The sequence below is a fragment of the Falco peregrinus genome, chromosome 3 (assembly GCF_023634155.1).
Source record: "Falco peregrinus isolate bFalPer1 chromosome 3, bFalPer1.pri, whole genome shotgun sequence".
NCBI lineage: Eukaryota > Metazoa > Chordata > Aves > Falconiformes > Falconidae > Falco > Falco peregrinus.
The window spans coordinates 94578052-94604047 of NC_073723.1; the positions used below are offsets into that span (position 1 = coordinate 94578052).

At 42.8% G+C, this 25996-nt stretch overlaps 1 protein-coding gene across 1 annotated transcript; it reads left to right on the forward strand.

Annotated features, from left to right (window-relative positions):
• LY86 (lymphocyte antigen 86) lies at window positions 1-25996 on the forward strand. The gene is made up of 5 exons (XM_005239064.4): window positions 1-273; window positions 13620-13706; window positions 15179-15307; window positions 22294-22346; window positions 25240-25996. The coding sequence occupies exons 1-5, from the start codon at window positions 159-161 to the stop codon at window positions 25333-25335; spliced, it is 480 nt and encodes a 159-aa protein (XP_005239121.1). The 5' UTR covers window positions 1-158; the 3' UTR covers window positions 25336-25996.

A 25996-nucleotide genomic window follows, 5' to 3' on the forward strand; every position in this document is an offset into this window, starting at 1 on the left:
CCACGTTGTGGTAAGCTAAGGCTGCATTGGTTCACTTAACCCTTCTGCAGGCGTGACTGTAGTAACTCCTATCTCTCTTGGAGAAAGGAAGGAATACTTCCCTTCACAGAGGGTTAGCGAGAGACAGAGAAGTAATCTTGCAAGCTACTACCACCACCATGAAGACGTCAGATCTTCTCATCTTAGTCCTGCTTTATATCAATGCCAGCACAGAATGGCCCACGCACACAGTCTGCAAAGAGGACAACCTGGAAGTATATTACAAAAGCTGTGGTAAGATTTTTTATATTTCCATTTTCCTTTTATCTGGGCAACAAAGTTGTTCTTATGGATTGAGAGAGGCTTATAAACCAGGCAATGAATGGGAGGATTACACTCCCAAGCCAGCATTGGGTTTCACAGCTAGAATACTTTTAGTCTTTTAGTTATAGCTGGTTTGGTTGACACACACACACAAATCTAACTGCATTTAGAAAGATGATAATGAAGAGGAAATAATGTAACCTAATTCAGAATAATAAACAGCTGTCAAAAACCCAGTTCAGCATGAAAGGGATGACTACATTTTTTTTATCTTGAAGTTAGGGTAAAGAAAAAAAGAAAGAGGGATACCCTAGATCTTTATCTTTACACCCCTGGGACAAAACAGACTCTTCAATGCACTGATCTGCTGTTTTCTTAATGTGTGGTGAGGCTGTGATTGTGTGCTCTCTGTCCTCCCACTTGGAGTGACAAGGGACCCAGCATGACAGTGGGAAGGATTCATGTTCTCCACCACTGCCACTGTGCTAGCCAGACTTCAGCAGCAGCACTTAACAGAGGCATTTCCCAGGGACCATAGGGTTTTGCTTGTTCTTCAAATCTGTAGAGAAGAAAAGCAGCAAGCGGCAGTGGAGTGACTGAAAATGAATTCACTGAATGGTGCCTGCTTTCACCTCTTGCTTTGCTGGCCTTGTGCCTCTCCTATTGTGCTGATCTGCTTTACAACTGGGACAAAGGGAATTAGATTCACAGACGCCTCATTCATTTTCCGCACGTGATGTGAAAAGCGATTCATGGTAAATGAGCACCCTAGAGTTTGTTTTTCCAATTCATTCTGATACAAAGAGTTTCCCGGGGGGCTTTTTCTCCCCTGTAGCTTTCATGTGGTTTTGCACACCCATTAAGATAAAGCCAGTGAGGGACAAGAGAAGTAGATAAATATTTGTAATGCTATTCTTTACTGGCCTGCTCCCAGGAGACTAAAGTCAGGCTTCACATATTATAAATGTGTACACTGCATTAGGAAAATATCTAATTAGATATTGAATACAAGCTTTGGTATTACCTTTATTTTAGTAAGAATTCATTGTATCAGTTAATTCTGTTCCCTCAACAGGTCTCAGTTAGCATGAGATGCCTTGACACAGAGGCACAGGCTACAGCTGGAGTCAGTTCAAATGATGATGAAATTTGTCTGCTGGGCATGTGTCAGTCAGGCATTGCTTCTTACTATGCACACCACTGGCCTAGCTAACAAAGTGCACTTATTTATTGCTTATGCATCACTTATTTTGGTTTGCCATACACAGAAAGGTAAGAGGTATATTCATTTTGCAGGAATTCACAGTTTGAGGAGCACAAGACAGAGATTAATCAGGTCAGGTCCCAACACTGACAGTGGCTTTCTGTTCTCCCAGGCACGGCTATGGGAGATGAGAAGATTGCACAGGCATGGAAACAATGTAAGAATTAAATCAGATTCCATGTCTGAAGCCCAATTCCTACTCCCTTACAGGTCTGGTAGATTCAGTTATAGCAACACCTACAGCTGCTGAAACAATGTTCTGCCCTGCCTTTTTCCAGAGGCTACCACATCTGTAGCATCACACCAGGATGCGCCATCTGCACCTCTGTTGACCCAGCTCATAGCCTGGTAGCTTGCCTAAAGCAGAAAAGTATAAAGTGTTTGGGGCTGAGCCCAAAAATCTACAGGTGGGGAGGATAAATCTGAGTACACTAGTCCGTACTCCCTTCAGAGAAGGCACTGCTCTTACTGAGCTCACTGGCAAGCTCACAACAGCACCAAAGGTGTCAATCACCCCTTCAGGAAAGAGGAATATGTGTCCCCACTGCATTTCACTGCAAACCACAACTAGATGGGCAGAACATAGCTTTGCTCTTTAGCTGTGTCCCACCAAGTGTTCTCAGGGGGGAACAGACACACTAGTGCCTGGGTTTGACAAGACCCTTTCCAAAGAAACCTTCTCTAGACAGCTTTGCAATGTCAGCAAGCACAGAGCCAATGCTAGGCAACTGCCCATAGTCTTCAGCTGTTTCAGGGGAAGACTGCCCTGCGTGTCCCTCCAGTCTGAGAAGTCCCTGTGGTATTTCTGGCTCCACTGAATGTGCCAGAGGATGACACATTCTAGGGATACAGTGGCCACAGTGAGGTATCTAGTATGAAATCTCGGGTAAAGGATTCCCTATTGGCTTCAAGAGGGTCAGGATTTCACCTCTGTTATTGTTACTATAAACTCTAGGGTGTTACCAGTGAATCAGAGTTGAATCAAGCAAAATTTAATGAATTTGAGAGAATTTTAGCCAAGTACTTCACAATTTTATCTCTGGAGCTGAATGCCCTCTATCAACAGATTAATAAGAGTTCAGTCTGTGCATTTAAAAAGGAGTAAGTGTTCATTTTTACTTTGCAGTTTATCAGATCCTCTCCCATATGCAGTAAAAATCTGTCTAAAGCCAAAAATATGAGCTAGTATAGCCGTGATAAAGGTAGTAGAGAAGCTTAGGTGGATAACTGAAGCCAGACGGAGAAAGCACAGCGATCTCCTGTACCCAGGAGCAAATCCCCATTCCCTGTCACAAACACTTGCTCTAGCTGCATCCTGCCCCTATAACGTGGAAGATACAGGCATGCATCAAGCCCCCAGTCTCACTCCATATTCTGGATCCTATAGAAAGAATCCCCATTCCCACCCAGCCGCACCAGACTAAAGGTTCAGTAACCAGGACCCCAAGGAATGCATCAAAAAAGGGGCTAGACAAGACCCTAGGGATCAACATAATCCACTTGTTAAAAAAAAAAGTAATCTAAAAGAAATCAGACAAGAATTCTTAGCAACTAATCCATGATGAGAAACTCAGGCTGAGACACGGGTGGTCTAAAAGTAAAGTAAATAGACAGTATGCTGCCTCCTCTGTGTAACCGCAGGAGACATAGCACTGAGACAGCCTATAAATAGCAAGACATTTCCCATCAGTGCCACTCTTCCTCCCAGGAACAAGTGACAAAAATGAAGGAAGATCTCAAATGACCACAAATCACTTTAGAAACCTGGGCAGGGATCCTGAGATAAAAGCAGCGCAGGTTAACATCTCCAACTGAGAAAAGAGAACTGTAATTGGCAAGTCTATGCAGAGACATGAAAAGAACCTGCTACACAAATGGTTGATTCCTATCCCTTTTAATTTCACAGTGATTCTTACAGTAATAATGCTTTTGATCTTTCCAGCTACATTTTAAAAGGCAATTGTTTAGGTATGGAAAGGCAGGAAGGAAACATTAGCAAAATGCCCTGGGCAGATTCCGGTGCTGTCAGGCATCCACCTGAAAGTGCAAAGTGCAATACGTTTGGAAACTACAAAATATAACTCCTCAATACATCTACCAGCACCTGCTTCTAGACCATTCACATAAGCCTAATTGTCTTAATTAGCCATGAAAACATTATTACCATGTAGTGTTCAAGTGGGGCCCTCTTCATAGGGTAAAGCAGGTGACTACTGCTGCAGACACATGAAAAACATTTCCCAACTATTTTTCACAGCTCTTTCTTGAAATGTTAGTCAGGCCTGCATCCACAGATCAGTGTTTCAGAATGCTGATCAAAACAAAACCAGGCAAACTCAGACCAGTGTGCTCAGTGATTAATAAAGCACCACATTTAGATTAGGACCTGGGAGATTTCAGAGCTGCCTGAAACTGTGGATTCCTTGACTGTGCAGAAAAGGTTACGGATAAGGCAGAAGGTTTTTTAGAAAAGGCCTGGAGAGCATCAACCATTAAGGACTTTATTTTCTGTGCATGGAGTAAATAACAGGTAATTTCAGGGAGATCTTCAGGAGAGTCGAAGTAGTAGCATTTGAAAATGGCATCTTGAGAAACATTTCCTAGGCTTTATAAAACACTGTTCAGACCACATGGGATTTTTTACTTTCACAGGCAAAGACATTTCCTAATGCACATCTGACTTTGCTTTTTCTTCTTTTTTCATCTGAAGCAAGGTTAATAGCCATCATTTCAGGAGAAGGAGCAATCAATCAGTATTCATTTCAACCCCCAGAACCTAAATACAAAACTTGTAAAGGGTACAACAAGTTTCATATCTGCATATATATAAATTAAAAAAATAAGGAAACATATTTAGGGATACGGGTGGGTAACCATTTGCTTTAATTAACATATTCTGCTAAACAAAGAAACAAGGCCCTTTGGTCATCTAGAGAATTATTTTTACATGCCAGTGCCTCTTCCTGAACAGAGTAAAGTCAGACTGAACTTAAGCCCAACGAGTTCCATGACCGCTTGCATAGCCCCGTGTCACACTTCAAGCAGGGTCATTTCTATAAAGCTTTTTCCTGCCGTACATTGGTACAGTAGGAGAGAGCAGCACTGCCTGCTTCAGTATGAGCTTGCATTTACAGATAGAGAAACTCACTTGTATTGCTTTTCTTTAAACTTGTGAGCTCAGGTTTGGATCTCTGTTAAAATGGCTCCTTGAAGGCAACAGGGTTATCTGGTGTAGAACCTGCTCTGGGCAGATAGTGCAGTATAGACACCCTCCTGTTACACTCTGCTTTGAGGGAAACTTTCCCTGCTTTAAAAAAAATAAAATAAAAAATGAGACTGAGAGACTGGTTAGGTTATAATCCTCTGATCATTTATCTGTCCATGCTGAATAGTTTCAGTCTTTCTAGGGTCCCTCTCACACGCTCAACCCATTACAGCCTTTATCCTACATACTGAGAGATCAAATGTACTATTTCTCTTAAAATCTTCTTTTTCCTTTTTTTAAAAATAGACCTGTAACACCCATCCCTGCTCAATCAGCAATACCAACTTGTAAACAACCCTGCTAAATTGTCATCATTGCAGAACTAGTTTTATAGGACATCACTTTCTGGTTTTTATTTCAACCAATGTTACTAGTCCTTTTTCCTCCCTGGCCACACATTTATATCCTTTAGTTAAAGGATCTAAGTAATCCGATAGCTTCAGCTGGCAAAGAAAAGTCTGCAAAAAATTCTCACCTCATGCCTCTTCAGGGCAAATGTTCTTCTAGACACTTGTTAAAAGAAGGTTCTTTTTCCATTATTCTTTGGCGTTTTGGCAGACAGATTGAACCAGGTGCTTCTCTTGGACTTATTTATTTATATCGCTCAAGCAGTCTCCAGCAATTGCTTCTGCTTCTGAATTATTTAAAGCCACATAACACCAGCTCTCCTCTGATCTTTTGTTGCACAGATCGCTAATGGGCAAACAATCAAAGAACTTTAGAATTTCACTTGAAAAGATTTTTGTTTGTTTGCTCTGTCCAAGCCATCTTGCTGTCATAGCCTTGCTGCTGTACTCATCTGGTATAGCTTACTTATTCCAGGGGGAAGGCCAGATGTTGACATGCATATTTCTGGCACCAGATCCTAACAAACTGAAACTATCATCAGAATCAAGGTAGCATAAATGTAAGTGCACATGCAAGTCATCCTTCAAAATTTTGGTCCCTGCATGAATTAAAACTGTCTATTTAATTCTCCACTTCATTAGAGAGGATTAAAACTTCCTTCTCCTACGTGACCTCTTAAGGTGGTTCTGATTTTATTCTACCTCTTCTTTCAGAGAGGGGAGAGTATTTAGTAAGTTTTAAAATGCAAGTGGTAAGGAGATGCAGGAGACTTTCATATCTCCAAGGTACTCTGGCAAAACCATTAGGTTCAGCATCTAGACTTTGAACCATTTAGCAAAATCAATATTAATGCTTTCACTGAGACTAGTAGTGGAGAGAATTAACCTCAGCTGAACTTTTCTCACCACGCTTTAAATTTTCCCATCCAATTTAGTTCTCAGAGTTTTCCGCACAGTGCACATTTCTTCACCAAATCAATGAAGGTCCTACATCATGGACTGCAAAAGAGGATTGTTTATGTGTGACAGCCCCTCCTGCTTCCTTCCAGCTGCTACATCTAGAAGACTAGACACCTTTTCCACCTATTGCCTTTTGCCACATCTTTAGTTGTGGCAGCCAGAGTCACTAAGGCATCACAAGCAGGAGGGGTGACAGCCCGCAAGGCAGGCCATAGGAAATTGTGTTCTCCCATTTGGAAACAAATAGGAGAGAGACATCCCTAGAAAACTGCATATTGCATTACAGTCAAGAAGTACTGTGAGCAAGGCAGAACTGTCATTTGCTGCTGTGTGCTGAACTGAGTGGAGGGAGCAGTCTAATATACTAAACAGATGTCACAGCTATAGGAACAGTTTTCATGACAAGTTGAGATTAGCTCCTGTATTACATAAAGTAGAAATTACCAAAAGGCATATTCACTGGATGAAGTCAGAAGCAAGAACAAACCACAGTTGCTCATAATTGCTCCAGTATAAAGCTTTCTGTGTAAGTATCTGAAGCACTGCTAGGCTTTCTTGGCATTGCCACATCATCTCATCTAGAGCTGTCATCAAGGCCTCAGAGTGGTTCTGGACCCTACAACGCTTAAAGTTTACCAAAGAAAACAGAATCAGGTTCTCGCAGCAATTTAACATCCATCAGCAAAAATACCCAGAATAATCTAAGAAAAATTGATATACTTCAGAAGAACCCATAAAAGGACTTCAGCGTTATTGTGTGTTGGTGTGACTGCACCAACTTCAAGGAAGCTTATGGTAACCTAAAACTAGGGAGAAGCAGTGGTCCTTAGGAACAAATGATGTCCAAATACCCTGTACAGAACTACCACGTACCGAATCCAAAACCTTTGATCTGTCCCTGATTCCACTTTTAGACTCAGGAGAGCTTCAATTGGCCAAAAGCTAGGATCTTGAAAGCTACCACAAATTAATTCAGTGCACCAGTTTCCTCTTCATTTGAAGATGGATGGCTCCTGTCAAATAACCCAGCGGTGATGGGGCAGGAGGGAACCCAGCTAGTTTCCTCAGCAGAGGGAGCATGCCATTCCAGCTATAGCTTACTGTCACGTTCCTGCAGTGGATTTCAGCTCATCCTGGGAAAATGGGAACATTTAGCCCATTTATATGCTGCTGCTAACTGTTCTGTATAATCAGCAGTAAAGCCTGATATCCCAGAGCATGGCATGTGTCTAACAGTAGGGCAGTTTCTAGTAATGTTTGGTTCTATTTCTGACACAAGTCTGCAAGTCTGTTGTGAATCCCCAGTCATGCTGGCAAGCACTGATGTCCAGAGATCTCTGTTGAGTACAGCAGTATAAAGAATGATGAAAAAATGCACGAAGAGAAAAGAGACAGATCTGATTAGGAATACAGGCAGTTACAGTATGCATCTTACTCATGCAGCGCGTGTTTTCTTACCAACAGAACAGGGGAACAAAGACTTTCTCTCTCTAATACATTCCCTGCTGGGCCCAAATTGATGCAGTATTTTCTTGTTACACTGCTGTAGCTGAAGCCTGCCCTGCCTCCCGTTCTCTCTCAAGCTAACTAGGACAAATCAGGATTATCAAATACAAATACAGATCTGTACGTGCTATTTCTCAAAGCCAGCATCTTTCAGTTTTGTCTTTTTAAAGAGGCTTATACAAAGCTTTGTCATACCACACAAAGCACAGAAACCTCCCTTTTCCAAATACCATCACTGGCAAAAGCAAGGAAAGCCTCCATGAACCTTCAGACACCGGGCCTCCCCTCGAGCCCTGGCAAACAGCTCTAACAAGCCTGCTGTCAAGAAAGGTGGTTCAGGCAGGAAAAGGCAGTGAGGCTCAGGCCAAGTCTTCGGCGAAAGTGCTTTATGCATGCTGGTGACACCCCTGTCCCCAAACACAGCCCTCCAGCTGCAGAGAGCCCCTCACACCTGCCGTCTTTACAGGGACTTCCCTCCAGCTTATCACACCACCCAGCTCCTCACCCAGGCCACCAGCAGCTCCACGGCGACAGGTGGCAGCTGGGTGACCTCAGCCTGGTACCAGGCAAATCTCTTCTCCATCTGCCCCACTTCAAACCTTTACTTGTGGGCTGAGCCCTCCACCATCTGCTCTTCACAACCCAAACATTACTACTGTTGCATTCAGTGCCCAGCAATAAGTTTGGAGAAGCTACCAGCTTTCTGAGTTACTGTTTCTGAATAGTTTCAAATTTGGACATCAGTTATACTCAGAAATGAGTTATTTGAAATAGCAAGAGGCAAAGTCTTTGTCCTTTATTTAAACTCATTTTGTAAGACATTGGAATTGCCTTGCTCCAAAACCAGGGCCATAAATACCAGTCAATAATGCCTGCTCCTTCATCTAACCAAGCAGTATGTAATTGCTCTTTAATGCAAAGATGTGTTCAGTATTCTTGAGAGAGGAGTGGAAATTATTTAAATATTGCATATATTTTTCTTTTTTAAGCCATATTTTAAGTTTCTTTTGCTAGTGTTGTGGGGTTTTTTAGCTTATAGATTATACTGTGACCAAATCTTCCGACTTTCCTCTACAGCCGCATAAGTTTTATCAGAAAGGAAGCAGAGTTATTCTATTAGACATCTCCAAGACCTTCGGGTTTAAGTAGACCTCAGATCCACAAGTTGAAAGCTCTGTTTGCAAAGGGGAATTGCTACAGTCTGCACCTCCAGGACATTAAGGATATGTGAGCTGTAATCTTCCCTATTCCTTCACCTCCATGTTGCCTAAGCAAGCCAGAAAGGTACAGGAGATAAAACATACCATGAGTTCTGCAAAGGAGAGCAGAATGCCTGTCCAAACTAGGCAAAAGCCTGGAGTGGGTCATGTCTGAGGTGAGTGTCTCGGGATGAAGCATCCTCCTGATAAACTAGACTCAACCAACACAAGTCTCACAATTTATTCTGCTCGCCCTGAACAGAGGGTCACCTGCTCCTCCCTACCATGTCTGGACATGGCAGTGGCATGCAGTGAAGGCAGGCCCAAAGGGAAGTTCATTAAACTGAAGGTGCTCAGGGAAATCCAGATGCACAACCGGAGAGCTGCTAATTCACCGGATGCTTCTTCCTCAGTACCTTATAAGTAGATTGCAGTGTCAAACATAACCTTGAGCATTCAGGTTAATTTATTTAAATAGACATTAAAGGGAAAATGTTGAGTGAATACATAAAGCCTGACATCCCAAACAGTTCCTCATTCTTTCCCTCTCCTTTCATCACCTTGAATGTTGTAAGGGCTAATGATTTAATTTTATTAAGAGCTTTGAAGGTGAGGAGTGTTGGGTGATTACTAAATAAGTTTCTTCCTTGTGCTAATTTCCAGCTCCTCTAGCACTGGTCTGTCCTTGTATGACCCTAACCAAGTGCAGCTATGTCATTACATTCACTTCTGTGGCTCATCTGCTCCTAAAAGTGGTATTTTGAAACACCCAGACTTACCAATTTGCAGAGTCTCCTCACCACTTCAAGACTTACAGATGTGGACTCTTACACAAAACGCTTGCCTGTTTGCTGCACCTATTCACTCGTACCACTGATTTTCATGCTTATATGGAAACAATGTGATTTTAGAGCAGATTCAGATGAGAGTAAAGCCAGTAGAGGATGGTTAACAAGATGGGGGAAGGGAGAGAAAAGGATAAAAGACAGAGGCTGTTGTACACCAGCCCAGAAAAATTCCTATAACAGGTGCTGCCCATCTGGCCATGCAGTTTCTGTAATGCCCAGCTAGTCCTCTAGCTTCTCAGGCTCTGAGGGGCACAACCACAGTGGGTTAGCATGTTCTCATTCCCAGCTGTCTGCTTCATCTTCGTGCTGGAGATCGCCTCCCAGAGCACAGGACACTGTGGGCTGTAAGGGCAGACTCAGCTCACAGCCCTGTGGCTTGGTGGACACCCACGTTCAGCAGAAGCATGAGCCAGTGGTCCCACAACTGCAATAACTGAGACATGAAAGTGTGTTGCCATCTGTTGTCCCTGTTACTGGGGTAATAATCTCCATGAAAGGTACAAGGCTTGCAGCCAGGAAGGTCACATAGATACACTGCTGTAAATTATGTCTGAGCTAATTTACCTATGAACCTTCTGCCAAGAACAAGAGCAGGAAAAGAAACTAGGAAGAAAAGTTCAGGAACTCATCTGAACTTCTAGGCTGTGCTATACATGTCTACTCAGTCTTGTAAAAAAACCCAGCCAAATTCATGCCTGTGAGCACCTCACAATAGTAAGCCAGGCTGAAATATTGCACTCTGGTGCCACTATGGGTTGTATATAAGGAAAACCACATACGAAGCCAATATGTCAATAAATCTCTACCAGAGTACATAGGTATGGGTGACAGGGCAGGTGGGATGTATGGGATCAGCTGGCACTATGCCATGTAAGTGGTGATCAGTGGCAAGGTGCCAGGTACAGCCCAAATTTACCTCTCACAAAGCAGGATTGTGCTACAGAAGCCAGTTTTCAGCGAGAGATGTACGTTCAGTGCTAGGTAAAGCATTAACCACAACATCAAGTTCAAACAACAGGTCTAAGAGATCTTACAGTGCATTGATTGTTTACAAAAGCCAAAGACTTGCCTTTTCCTCAGAACACTTGCCTGAAAGATTTAGAACTGTCTAGACAGAAACTTCAGTCAAAATCCTGCTCCCGGGCACCTTCATGCTGGCTATAAATACATTGCAGCCCAAGACCTTCTCACTAGATGGGGACACAAAAAATGCCCTTTTTCCCCCCAGTAAGCAGATTTTCACTGATAAACCTCAATGTGTTTGCAAAATTGCCAGCAACGTTTAAAGTGTTGGTAATATATCAAAGCTGAACTGGAAAAGCAAAACTCTGCGATCAGTTGAAGAGCTTCTAGCTTTAATTATGGAAGAGGGAGCAGATTGAAGGGAGTGGGTGGAGGGAAGTCTAAGAACATACAGTACTGTGCACTATGAAATGTTGCAGGGAAGTGGAAGGCTGAAGGGCAGCCCCACGTATTTTAGAGATTTAACAGTAAATGTTATTGCTCTGCACATGTGAAAGACATAACATGTATTTTTTTCAGTCTAACTAGCTCACTTCAGACTGAGGCAAACAAGGAAGAATAAGTATTAAACCTCCATAAGAGAGAGACAGTGATTCAACAGTTGTGCATCTGAAATGAAACACAAATGGCAATTGCCTGGAGTTATCTTTGCCACACGAGGGACTCCTCAACATTTAAAGAAAGAGGGGTATGGCACACTACCTTATTTTACAGTGCACAGCTGAATTTATGAACATCTTCACTTATCAAATGGTTAAAACCCATTCTTTTCTTTAATTTCCTTTTAGCAGCAACCTTTCCTACAGACATGTTTTAGAATCCAGACTCCCTGGCACCACAGCTTTAACAACACAGCCATCCTTGCAACTCATTTCAGCAGGAAGCCCCCATGTACACCACAGTATCTAAGATGTTGGATTGCAAAGTCATAGCTGGAATTTCCACAGGGAGATAGTCAGAAAATTAATTGGGGTTTCTTTTGCCAGTGGAAAAGTTTACATTTCTCAGCAACAGAGTAACGACACAAAATCCAAGTGCTCTTATTCACAAATTTTGCTGGGATTTCTCATGTGAGTGCTTCCACACTCTCTTCCACTCTGGGGACCAGACAGCACCTCTGTGGATACACCAGAATCCTATGTTGCATCACTAGTGGAGCAGTAGAAGACACCTATGGCTACAATGCACCAAGAAATATGTCATCTGGCAAAAGAGCTCAACCTACAGAAAAAAACAAACATGCATGAGACATCTAAACTAAAACAGCGCTGAGGTCAGGTTCATTGTAAGAAGCCCATGCTTTCCAGAGAAGCTTGGATTCATGAACATCCTGTTTCCATCCAAACAGTTACTGATGAGAAATTTTGAGCTAAAAATTCGACTTGGAGCCCAAGTACCACAATTTAATTTTTTGACTAAAGCACATCTTAGTCTCTGAAAAAAAGAAGAGCACCACGTACATTGCAGTGCCATTTTTGACCATAGGTCACTCTGGAAATTACAGAGCTGACAACTTTAGTAATTTGAAAACCAGCACTGTTTGTTGCTCTGAATCTCAACAGCTGCTTCCTGAACCTAACCACACCACACAGAACAGAAATGAGAGAGGCTCTTGCAAAAGTCCAGAGAAAAGAAGAAACCAAGCCCTGAGAGGTGGTAGAGACCAGAGGGGAAGCAGGCACAACGGTCCTGGAGAAAAGAGAAGTTTGACATGTTTTCTGGCTGGAGCAGGAAACTGCTCTCCTACCCAACCACAAGAGCCTCTGAAGCTGCAACAAAAAAGTGGCAACTGATAGGAATATGGAAAGGGAGGAAAGATAATCCTCTGGTGCATCACACTTGAGCCAATAAAGAACTCCAGGCACTAACTTTTTGTCCCAAGCAGACCATGCAACTGCAGAGCCTGCTTTAGTGATGTGGAGGACAAAAATCCAACACAGGGACCCAGATCTGTGGCAAACAGCATTGCCTTTTACCTCCTCCTTTAAACCTGGAGACTCAAGATGGTATGTTTCCAAACTAGCCAAATCTTTCGCAGCTAGCCACAGCTCTGGAAAACACTTGCACATGCTGTTGGTTGTGGCAGCTGAGTTGTCAGTTGTCGCTGCCACCTGTCACCAGAGAGCAACACACTGGTAAGCCTTAAGGCACACCACATGGAGTGCCATGGAGGCTAGCAAGAGAGAAGGGGGAAGGGGAGGGGGGGAAGCAATTATGTTTGTACAAGGGGTTTGGAGCTTAATGCAGAGAAAGGGGTACTGCAGGAACTGGTGAGAGCCACATTTATGTCAGTCATCACCCTTTGACCCCAGCTCTGCTAAAGCCTTCCAGAAAGGGAGAAATGTAGAATATTTCCTGGGTTAGAAATATCACATGATGGTGGACCCAGCATGAAATACTGCAGGATCTCAGTTACACCATTTTATTTTCATTTTAAGACTGTTCATCCCACTTTAGGATTCAGTTTCCCAATCACCCTCACCAAGCCATCTTGTGATACAAGTGAATTAAAAAACATCATCGTAACCAATTGCTCTTCAGTGCCGAGGAAGGAACGGTGATGTGCAGAGCCTGGGAAGAGCAGCTGTGCTAGGACTTCACTGTTGAATGAGTAGTGGCTACCCACCACTGTGGGGAACTTGCTGTCCCTGAACTTGGCTCATTTTTCCACACAGCAGGTTTTAGCCACATATAAGCTGTCATCTGAATGTGCTTCAAGTGGCAGGAAGGAAGAAGTTACATATTAAACACAGGGTATGGGAGCTTTGAGCACATCATGGAGAATTTTTAAGGAATATCTAATATGTTTTTTACAACACTTCTATATTTTATTGTTTTCTTCTATACAGCCAGTACCTCATTAAAAATACAACTTGTTACCCACTGCTTTCTGTCTCCAAACAGATCCTCAGCAAGATTTTGCTTTCAGCATTGACCGTTGTTCTGATATCGCAACCCACACCTTCAACATCAGAGGTGCAATAGTCCTAAGTAAGCGAACTACTATCTTCTCACACCATAAACAGGTAGCACATGTGTGAGTGCTGGTATTAAGAAGTAAGGGTGACAACCTCCTATAAAATATGAATGGTTTTCATTTCTGAGAAATTTCAAGCCCCTGTGCAAGGCTACAGAAATGTCAGCTCTGTTATCAGCTCAGCCTCAGACTACATGTGTCATCCTAAGCAGGTCATAACAGCCCTCAGCCCCTATTCCTCTCCTACCCTTCATTTGTACATTTGGATAGCCAAGGTGGGGGCTGCTCTAGAGCTTGTCTTCACAGCTAAGTCTTCTGGGCAAGTCTTGTTAAATGAGACAGCTACAGCACCCATGCCCTTGCAGCAGCACCAGCAGTGCTCACCAAATTGCTAAGGCTCACCTTTCCAGGCAGGAGACTGAAGGGACTCCCACAGAGCAAGGTGTGGGCACCTCTCTGCCTCTCCTGGGCATGCAGAGAAGCATGCTGGGGGAGCGCTGGGGAAGTGCTAGCCTGAGGCAATGCAGCCATGCCATCAGCTCACCACCTATGCTAGCTGAAATTGTCATTGTACCCTTCAGCACTTGACTGATCAGCAATAAAAGGTCAAAAGCAGAACTGCGTTTGAACTAATGGGCTGGGTGGGCAAGTTATCAGCCATACCTTGCTTTGTGATCTTTGCACACAAAAGCCACCTTCTGGCAACCCTGTTGGCCCCAAGCTCACCTAGAACCTCTACTACTAGAGCATAAATATGAGAGCTCTGCTATATGCTCCTGGTGCTGAAAATAAGTTTGCGTGCCAAGTGCCTTAGGAATGCTCCCTTGCATGCAAAAGGTTTCCCTCCTGTGAGACATGCTGCCCTTTTGCCTGCGGAGCATCAGTTTTCAGGTGGCTGCAAAGTCAAACAAGCCTGCAAAAATCACATTACAGTCATTTGCAAATACTTTTCCGGTAACTCCGAGTTGGCCCTCTAAATCCAAATCCAGTAGCCTCACTGGCTGTATCTATTTTAGCAAGCCAGGCACAAGCAAGCAGCTTCCCAGTACTGGCAAGCTGCTGTGCTGGTCTTTGGCACAGGCTGGCTCAGGCCACCTAACGTTTTCCCAAGCAGCAGGTACAGGCCATGGGTTGCCCCCGGGGGTCCACTGGACATGATCCCTCTGCTAGGCTCAATAGAAAGGAATGTTTAGATGTATGCACGCAAGATTTACTGTAACAGTTGGCCTCCAAGTCAAATAAACTATGCCCATAACCATTCTCTAACAATAAAGATATATGCTATTATGTCCCCTGTCATATACCTTAAGGAACTTAGAGACCTGTTCCAAAAGCATGGATTTCTTATGTATCGTGAGTTCTCAGTGAAGAGGAAAACATTCAATGGCTTAAACAGCAGAGGGGAAAAAATTGAACCTCTTAAAAAGCAAAGTGAACCTGTTTACCCTTGCACTTTCTCTGAGCTCTCCTTCTGCTTTCTGTGTAGGACACAACATCAAGGAACTGTACGCCAAGGTTGACCTGATCATAAACGGGAAGACCGTCTTATCCTACTCAGAGGTGCTCTGCGAGCCGGGTCATTCTAAACTTATTTTCTGTGGAAAGAAGAAAGGAGGTAATTTAGGCAGCACTCTAAGTGTTTGATGGCTACTGAATACTCCAAGCAGGATGTACCTGCTGTGCTGTTGAATGCACCAATACATCGTAATGTTCTGTTTACTTCAACAGCATGTTAATGGATGACAGAAACACAGTAGGACAGAGACGTTTTAATTTCAGAGCCTGCTTTTTCCCCTAACCTGTTCGCTTGCTTTTCTTTTAATCACAGAATATGGCATGCACGTGGGATTTCAAGTCCATAAAAAATAACTGTGGTAACGTGACCCTATCCAACAGCAGAGACGTTCATAAGCCCTATTTATAGCCACATGGTTGTCATGTGAGCAAGAAGTATGACAAAAATAAAGGCCAGTTCTGTAAAAGAAATGGCTGAGCAAACAAACAAGCCCTTCTGAACATGTTCTTCACTATTAAGCAAGTAATACTTCCTGACCTTAAAGGCAATTCTTAACTCACTTTAAAAGGAGTTATCCTTGGATAAGGATATTTGAACCAAGACACCATTTGATATCATCTATAGTTTGCATCTTGTTTCTGCTCAGCACTTGCCTATGCAACAGTCAGATGACTTCAGTTTGTGCCACTCAAACTGCCAACTGGTGCAGACTTGCACTAGTTGGTTTACCATGGCATTAGCTGCCCCCAGAAAGCAAGCATCTTTGGTCCCAGGTGAGCTTGGGCACCTCAAGGTCTCCTCTGCCACAACCCAGGCCAGGCAGTGCAAAACTGGAAATGCTACGCCCAGAAGACCTATGGTCTGTCTATGCCTCTGGACTGTAATAGCCGCATGTCTTAAATAGTTATTTTGAAATCCCTCTTATGTCACGATCACCTCTAGGCTGATTTTACAATAAACAGGTAGAGTTGCAAGGAAGTTTCAAAGCTGTTAGAGCACCAGTTAGTTTCAGAAGCTCTGCTTTCCTTCCATTCACATCCTGATAACACTGCAGTAATTCATGTGCAAGGGCTATGAGTTTAAAGACCATGCACAGCGCTACTGCTAAGACAGCCCTTGGAAAATTATTAAGACATTTCACACAACATAGAAATATCACAAAGGATAATAGAGAAATGCTGCATGAGCAACCAATTATGCAAATCCTGGAAGCCAGACAGACAAAAAAATTCAGAGGTTTCTTCAATTGTGCATTGAATTACAAGGGAAAAATAACCACACACACCCACAGACCTACTGAAAAACCACCTTATTCTGATGAAGCACTAAATAACATCCTTTAGAGAATACATTACGAAGCAGTCAGTCCTGAGCTGAGCACAAACTGCTATTCACACATGAAGCCACAAAGCCAAAACCTCCTGGGATTTCCAAGTCCCTTAATCTTAAACTGACAGGTGATTGTTTCTACTAATTAAAGTACATGATGATAAAAAATATATAGTTGGTTGTTTAAATAATACTATATATCTTCATATAGAAGCCTCTGTAAGTTAGCACAAGGACCGCTGCCACACTCTTTAATACACACGCTCTTGTTCAGTAGCTGTTTTTATTTAGTAATTAAGTCACAGTGGGAAAGAAGTGAAGTTTCTCAGACTAAGGTTCAAACTGAAAATGTGGTATTTCTTAATTAGTTGACATTTGATTCTAACCTGTGTTTTAGGACACAGAATTGAGCTAAAGACCAATTTGAGGCAATTCAGCACAGCCATAATTTACCATATTAGCACAGCTGTAAATCTGAGCTATGCAGAAAGGACGACATTGTGAATGGCCAAGTATGAAGCCTAGCAAAGGTACAGAGGAGCAGACAGCACTTTCAACTGAAGCTTTTCATGCAAAGCCCCCTTTTCCCTGTTTTAAAGGCAGTATTTCCAACATCTGGCCAGATCCAACATGAGTTTATATATAGTTCCACACAGAATTTGCTTACCTCCACATGGGGCCAAAAATTGCTTGCTCCTCCCTCTCCCAAAATGAGACTGAACGTAGTTCTGCTGCAGGCTTTGTTGGTACTCTCAGTCATGTGGACAAGCAGAGCAGAAGTTACAAGGAAAAGAGACTTATAACAGGTGGATGTGGTAAAGTCTTGGGTGTTTGGGGTTTTATTTTAATTTGCTCTCCTATAACGTTACATTTTTGCCATGACTGGGAAAACTTCAGAAGACTTAATATAGCCAGAGGTTTCATGACCACCATAATCATATAGTATTTACTATTTATGTTAAGCAAAGGTCACATCTGACACTGCTCACTGGGACTCCTAACAGGATTCCAAGATCTTTTTCTTTGAGCTATATGCCTATCGTGAAGTTGTTAGCTCAAAACTTGCAAGGAAATGGGTCGTTGTCCATTTAAGAACAACAACAACAAAACTGCTAAATTCTTTGTGGCATAACACGAATTCAGGTCTTCCTCTTTCTTAGTAGAAAATGTGGATTATTCCCCATTTCCTCCAAAGAAAACAGTTGCGTAAGATTTAACAGATTTCCCAATGCAATCACTAAAATCAGAGAAAAAGACCTACCAGGGCAATATTTAGCAATGTGCCAACCACAACTTGCAGGCTTAAAGAAAGCTTCCTGACAGAAGACAGTTGCATCCTCTGTATGCCCACAAATTTTCTTTCAGGCCCAACTGCTGAAGGCACCATCAGAACACTTACACAATTCCTTGTGCACACTCCCAACCCACAGAGAAACTCCTCCTTGCTTCAGACCTCCATTCTTTACATTATTACCTCTTTTAGTAGGTGTTACAGTGAGCAAGTTCCTAAAATAGTATTTGTGAATAAAAGTAGAGAACGTTACATGAATTACAGAACTGGGTATCACGCCGAGAGCAGTTTAGATACATGTTTCTGAGAAAGCAGCTACACCACAGAGCTAGGCCTTTGGGCTGACTAAAATGCCAGTTTGCCTAGCCCCTTCATCTCACTTTTTCCTCCCCAGTAAAGAGAGTGGATGTTTCTTACTCGGCTATGTATTTATATACATTTTTCTCACTCAAGTATACATCTATAGCTGGCAGTTATTCATATCATTCCTACATCCCTAAAACTCACAGAAGTTGTGTGTCAGTTGCATGGGTGCAAGATCATGTCCCAGAACAACTCCAACATGGAGCATTTAAGTTCTAAAAAGATTTAAAACATAGAAAAAGGAAGAGGTGGGTGCAGATGTACAGGGCCTTTATATAGTACTAGAGTGTGAGAACATATAAAGATTTTCAGTGCAAGGAAGATTTGAGAAAGAGGAGTGAGAATTTCATTATAGGTGTTTTGTCAGGAATGAGAGGCATCTTCACGATAAATGATAACCAGCAACTTGAAGTAATCCTCAGGAACTTCTTTCTTACACATTTGAAAGCTCTGCTTCAGACTGGAAGCTACTAGAGGCCTGCTCACTGGCAGGGAAAAGGACTAAGTTACTTTTGGTAGAAACAACAGCAAAAGGCTGCTACAAGCAATACAATAACAACAGCTTGAATCAGTGGTACATTAGAAATGTTTTCCAGGATGCTTTACGGAAATCACTTTCAGTTAAGTCTTTAAGAAAAAGGGTTGAAAACGGAAGGTGGGCTGAAAGCACGTCACTGATGACAGCATGCTTGACAGATACCATCACTTACCAGCAGACCAATAAAGACATAAGGGAATTTTTAATTGGAAAAATGCCCTCCTGATTTATGCCATTCCCAATGTTCATACATTTTTTGCAACTACATCTGTGCTTGCTCTAAAAAGACCACAGAATTCTTTCAATGAGCTCGGCTCAGTGTTTGTGACAGTTACACTTACTGCAGCAGATGTGTTCATCCTTTTTCAATGCAGAAATGCAAAATTGTATGAATATATGGAGAAAAATGTAAACGAAGGATGCTGTAATAAACTACAGTCCTTAGAGCCTTGGAGGATGTTTACGCTTCTGGAATTATAGCAGAAATCCTCATGTGAGAGGAACATTGAAGGGGCTTTGAAAAGCCTGATCCAGCCAGCACAGGCACAGAGGAGGTTGCCATGGTACAAAGTGAATATGAACGATAAAATTCAGCAGATCTATGGGTCCATATTATTTCCTGGCACGTCTCAAGTAGCTGAAAATGAAAGCTGCCTGTGCTTTCCTATCAGGACATACTTTCAAAGCAGCATAGTCCTTTCCCCCCCAACTGTTGAAGTGAGAAAGGTCACAAGAGTTTTCTAGAGGCCTGGTTACAGAGCCACAGAATAGCTGAGGTTGGGAAGAACCTCTGAAGCTCAGTCTAACTCCCACCTACTTTAAGCAGGGCCACCTACAGCCAGTTGCCCAGGACCGTGTCTAGGCAGAGTTTTTAAATATATCCAAGGATGGAGACTCCACAACCTCTCTGGGACACCTCTGCCAGTGCTCAGTCACCCTCACAGTAAAAAAAAACAAAACCAGAAAGTCTTTCCTGATGTTCAGAAGAAACCTCATGTGTTTCAGTTCGCACCCACTGCCTCTTGTCCTGTCACTGGGCACCGCTGGGAAGAGCCTGGCTCTCTCCTTTTTACACCCCCTTCAGGGTGTACATATTGACATGCTCTCCCCTAATCTTTCTGTTCCCTAGGTTGAGAGCAGCTCCCAGCTCCCTCAACATCTCCTCAGTGGAGAGACATTTCAGCCCCTTAATCATATCACTGGCCCTTCACTGGACTCTCTCCAGTAGCTCTGTATGACTAATAACTGTGAACCACTGTAAGACTTCTGGTAAGAAAAGGCTAAACAAGGGCAATGCTGAAGTAAAGCAGCAAACATGGACCTCAGACCAGACACACAGCACCTAGCTCCACCTATACTCCAGCCTGTGAGAGTGACTCCATTAATTATCAAGCAAAGGCACAGTTACCACACATCAGAGCAATCATAGATAACTTCTCGGAGAGTAATGAGGCAGTGTCCTAAGACCGCTTTCATCTAGCTCTGATGTAATTATTACTTTGTCACAGCAAAGTGTATGGGAGGGTGGGATGGGGTGCTGGGGATAGCTTCTACCTACACTGAAGGAGAGATTAGCATTGCTATAATTTCAGAAGCAAATTTATGGCCTGATGACTCCTACTTAATTTTAAAATACTGGCTTTGCAGAGCTTAAATGCTTGTATCTGTACGTTTAGGTGAGACCCTAACAAGCCATGTGATCCAAGAGGAGTTGCCGTGTCCCTTATGGAGAAGGACTTTGGAGAAGGCTGATTATGCACAGCCCAGTTTCCTCTCCCCTCTGCTGCCATCCAAGATCTGCTAGGCTCAAGAGTTGACTGAAGGAGAGACAGTCAAACAAAGTTCTCTGAACGAAAGGACACACAGACCATAAGCCACACCACTGCGTGGTCCACAGCCCCCTGAGGGGGCAGCTCACAATATGGTTTAGCACACATCAACACACATACAGCTCAAGTCCCAAGGGAGTCACTCAGCACCCAAGTTCTGCAGCCTGCAGTGCCTTTAACTCCCTTTTAGACTCTAATGAAGTTGTGAACCGAGAAGTGGGTTGTACTGTATTTTTAAAATTCTTGAGTCACCGCTCTCTGCAGTGGAGATGTGTCAGACTTCAGGGCTTTTGCTTTGCGCACAGAAACAAGCAACAATGGTGACTGCTCTTTGAAAAGGACAAGACTTCTTGGTGTCTAGGTGAAGTAGCTAGGGATGCTGTTACAAGCCAAACGTACTTGCTCTATTCTCTGTTTTGGTATTCAGGTTTTCAGGGCAACACTGAGAAGTTCTGCATCTTCTCCACCTCCCAAGATCATCAGGGCATTACATTCAACAAATTCCTCATTCATATAAAGGTGTAGAAGACCAGTGATGTCTCAGGTTTCTCCTGTTCTTTTTCTAGTTTATTTTATAGTCATTATTCTTTCATATAAATTTCTTACAAGGCATTGAATAACATTTGACAGCATGTGTGGGGAAGGCCCTCTGTGGACTCTTTTCCAAGTCAGATATCTACTGCTTGGTGGAATGGACCACATGACATAAAGATGTTACAAACCTTTTGTCCAACATTTCACAAGAAACAGTTTAAACCAGCACAGTGAGAGTGGACTAAAACAACTCTCTAGAAGTGACAAGCATCAAGATGCCAGCACATACTCATATAAATATGATGAAACACTTACTCCTCTGTCACTGTCAAAGTAAAGAGTATTTCATGACACCTACAGAAGAGAATCCTTAAACAGTTTTTAGACTTTTCCATGACTTGTGGAGGGCAAGTTGTGCAAGAAATTCTGAAACATCCTCAAATTTTATTTTCAGTAAGTCTGCACAGTTTGGCCCAGTAAGCTATGAAAAAGTAGGAGGAACTGCAGAACAGCTTGCTAATTCTGTCCATTAATGCCAAAGTTGCCCTTTCTTCAACAGCAAAGAGCAAGCATGCCTTGCGATTAGGGAGATGAGGATTGGAAGGTGGAACTCCTGGGCTCTATTCCAGTCACCAACAACTTGTGATGGCTTCAGTACATCATGTAACTTGGTGAACACTCCCTCAACAGCGAGATAGACATGTTCTTATTACTTTAAGGTCATGTTCAGCAGGCAGTCAGAAGTCCACACCTACAGAAACACTCAGCTCAGATTGTTTTTTCTTAAAGTTACCAAAGCAGTATATGGTTGAACTATTGCATCTGCAGGTGTTTAATAGATCATGCTAAAGGACTTGTGTCCAGCAGTCGCTCTCCCCTTTCTTTTCCCCATTTGCAGGATGCAGGCTGACATAGGAACACGCACCCAGCTGTGCAAAGCCATGCCCCCCTCCTCCACTCAGACAGAGGCTGCAGGTCCTCCTTGAGCCCAGACTCTGCCCTGCTTTCCCCGTAAGGCAGTACGCATCCTGACATTTCTCTCAGAAGGGCTGGGGCAAGACTATACAGAGCACCTTGCAGTTCCGTAACACTTGTCACTGGTGCACTTCGAAGTGCTATTACAAAAATGCATCTACAACCAGTTGCCTGCTTCCTTCACGTGTTGCATGTCTAACTACCCGTCACCATTTTTGCTTTTCAGAACACCTCTATTATGAGGGACCAGTCACACTGGGAATCAAAGAAATCCCACAGGTAAGTTGATCACAGCTGTACTCCGAAGCAGAAGGGCCTTCTGGCTGAGGTATGATCAAAGGACTACCAGCAATCACATCAGCGTATTCCAAGCTCCCACAGCTGGCACACTGGATCTGATAGTGATTACATGACTAACCATTTTCAATATGACCTGGTTTTGTTTAAAGCATTCGAGAGCCGCCATTGTCCAGAAATGGACAGGTTTTCTTAGGACAGCTGAATCCTTCCACCAGCACTAAGTCAGTTCTTTAGTAGACTTCCCCTCTATTACTCTTAAAATAGCAACAAAAGAAGCAGCTCCAAGGGACTCCTGAGAGACCAAGGCTGCAATTCACCTCACTCCTTAGTTGGCTGAACAATTTGGAGAAGCTCATTCATCCTCACTGGCTATAAAGGCAATTTAGATACATAACTGCAATTATATGTCTTCCAGCATACAGATATGGTGTTAGATACAGAGGTCTTCTTGTACTTGCAACTGAAAGTACAGCTTATTGGGCCAAGAACACTTTCTCTGGACTTATGGAGCCTTAAAATAAGAAAATAATTTCTTAGAAAGGTGAGAAAACAGGCGGTACTTTAAGCACTGCTCTGAATTTCCTGGTCATCCATTACAGATGCTGTTTATAAGCAGTCTTCTCCATACTCAGCTAAGTCTCCTTCTAGAAGGTCAACCAAATCACATTGCAAAAGCAAGAGAGGTCTGAAGTGCTGAATGCACTACAGTGTCTCTTAACTGAGCACAACACGAAGCTATATTTGACCAGGAAATAACAAAGGACCTTTAGTCACATACATGAAGAGACTGAAGGGAAGAAGGTAAGATCTGGATCATAAAAGCATCTGGCTGAGAATGTGGTGAAGAAAAGATCATGGTCAGCACTGCAAAAGCATACAGTTCAGGTGGTCAGTCAAACACTCCTTGGATTCACTCACATGGAGAAGCACAGCATGAGCTCTCAGTTCCTCAGCAGCAGACACAAAATCTATGTCAGAGCTTCACAGATGAGGTCTGGGGCCTCCTTAGCACTGGATTGGTCAGGTGGAGGAAAAGGAGAAAACAGGATCAGAACAGGGATACAGAACAAAGACATGAATCTCGGAGAGCTGGGCTTGCCAAGACCTGCAGAGGTGATAAGAATAGCTGACTTCTGGGAGGACTGAGCCTTTGTAACAGCTACTGTCTCTTGTATTTCAGTCTTCCCTTAGTGATAGCAGCAGCCACAACCTTCATTTTCCAAGGCTTTCACACAGGGAGCTGGGCCCCCTTACGCAGGCTCTTACAGCACCCTGACCAGCCTGCTTCCCCAAAGGCTATGCCTAGAGATGCTGTGTTGAGCAATACCTTTTGACGTTTCACACTGGAGCACCCAAGCTTCTGTCAGTCAGCAGGAGCAGCTGTACTACCATACCGAGGAACAGGTCTTTAGACCAAGAGGAAGCCCTAGAAACATCCACACGGAGCAGTACAGCTCCAGTTCTGGGAGTATTAGCTGAATTTGGAGAAAGAAATTTTAGAATGTTCACAATCCTCCTTTAATAAGAATTTTTACCCATGAGCAAAAAACTATTCTGGAGGAAGAAAAAAAAATCTAATCATTAACAAGCAATCGTAATGAGTTATTACAAAATCCCTTCCATGAATGAAACTATAAGCTTTTGGACAGCTAACATCCATGTGAGAAAGGGAATAGGAAGCCTTTTTTGTCAATTAATCAGGCAAATAACACCATCCCTCCATGCCAGCAATAAGGAGCTATTCCATGCAGCAGTCATCGTCTGCTCATTACAAAGAACAGCCTCATCTGAACAGCCTGAAGAACGTTTGCACAGTCCACACAGCGATTACGACAAGGCTGTATTCTCATGAGCATGTTGCCACTGGGTATCTCTAAATTGGATGTTATGTTTAACCTGAACCTCTCTGTGAAGACACAGGCCGTTTATTGCTTTAGAATTCCATGGTAAAGGGAAAGTGCCGAGAAAGCCGACTCATTCTAGCTGTGACTCCTTTTACTCCACAACCAGAAGAGTTCTGAGCAGGGCAAGAGCTTCCTATGGTTCAAAGCCAGGAAGCCACTATTGCCAAGTTCTCCTATGTCAGGTTTTGGTCCCCTCCACGCTCCAGAAAAAAAACAAAAAGAAAACCCACAGTGCCAGCAATCTACAGTGAATTAATTCTAGCTCACCTCTTTGTCCCAATTTGTAAAGTGAGCCTTGTCACCTCCCCTGCCCAGTGCTTATTCTCCAAGTGTCTGGAGAGAGCAGTTTCGACCAATGCAAAAAAAAGCGTGGCTTCTTGAAGGTTGAGATTTTTTTGCACTGCATGATACAAGTTGTCCCCAAAGCCTGAATTACGAGTAGTTTTAACTACACAATTTGAAATTGAACTATCTCTGGTTCTATTATATAGGAATTAATCACAGACTGAGTCACCTATACACACTCATCCCCCAAGGTGCATGCTCATAAAAATTCTTATCAATAACAATGTACACACTGAACAAGAGCCAAGGAGGAGAAGTGCCAGACAACCAAGCACCTCTTCCAGTTACTAAACAGCACAGGCCATATTGTGCTTGCTCATGAGAAATATGAGAAGTTACACAGATTCGAAAGTAATTTTTATGCATCAAAACATTTTGTTCTCCTTGCACTGTTTTAATTTTGAACTTGTGCTGTCAGCATTGATATCCCTGATGAGAGTCTTTTGGCAGAAAATACAGGCAAGTCCTTTACCAGTTCTGAAACATTGGGACAGGAAAGGTTTTGGAGGAACTTGATAGGAAAAGTGTTATTCTGTTTCTAAGAAGAGGGCTCCCCCGTAGAAATAGAAGCAGTCGTATGCTACTGATGGGCTAATCTCTTGCTTTGTGTTCGTCTCATGCAGGGAGATTACATTATTTCAGCAAAGCTGACTAATGAAGATCACGTCACTGTCGCCTGTGCCGATTTTACTGTGAAAAATTATTTAGACTATTATTAGCAACAAATCAATTTCAAGAAAGCTACATACATACAAATACTACAAAAGCTATTCAAGCCAAGTGAGCTGCTTGCATGCTACAACGATTCTGAAGGAAATAATCCCCACGCGGTGGTTCTGATGCTATTCATCTTTATGATTAATTATTTTCAAGAAGTCACTAGACCCTCTAGTGGTAATTTTACCTCTAAACAAACACTGTAACCCACTTATTGCTTCTAATAGGTACAGCTGCAAATAGAAAGTATCCAATACCAACATTCTCATCTTAGGATGCAAATAGCATCAGGCAGAACAGGAAGAGCCTAAACATCTTTTTTCAGTAAGTTACGGAGGTATTCATTTCTAGCACAGGCTAAAGACTGTTTTCATATGTATCACATATTATGCAGTTACAGCACTCAACATTTTCAAACTTCTCTGCAGCCTGTTTGAAGCTTTCACTAGTATAGATTTTGTTATAACCACAGAACAAGACCACATAGGATGAACATGGCTTTTTTCCAGTGATCCACATCCTGCCACTAGATTCATATCACAAGTCTTCTGGAATCTACCTGGAATTTTTTGTTTTTTAATGTCTTTTAAGTGATATGCGAATCATTCTGTACCTAAGCTATGTGCTCTTCTTGCTTCTCAATAAATTCATAATGATAGAATA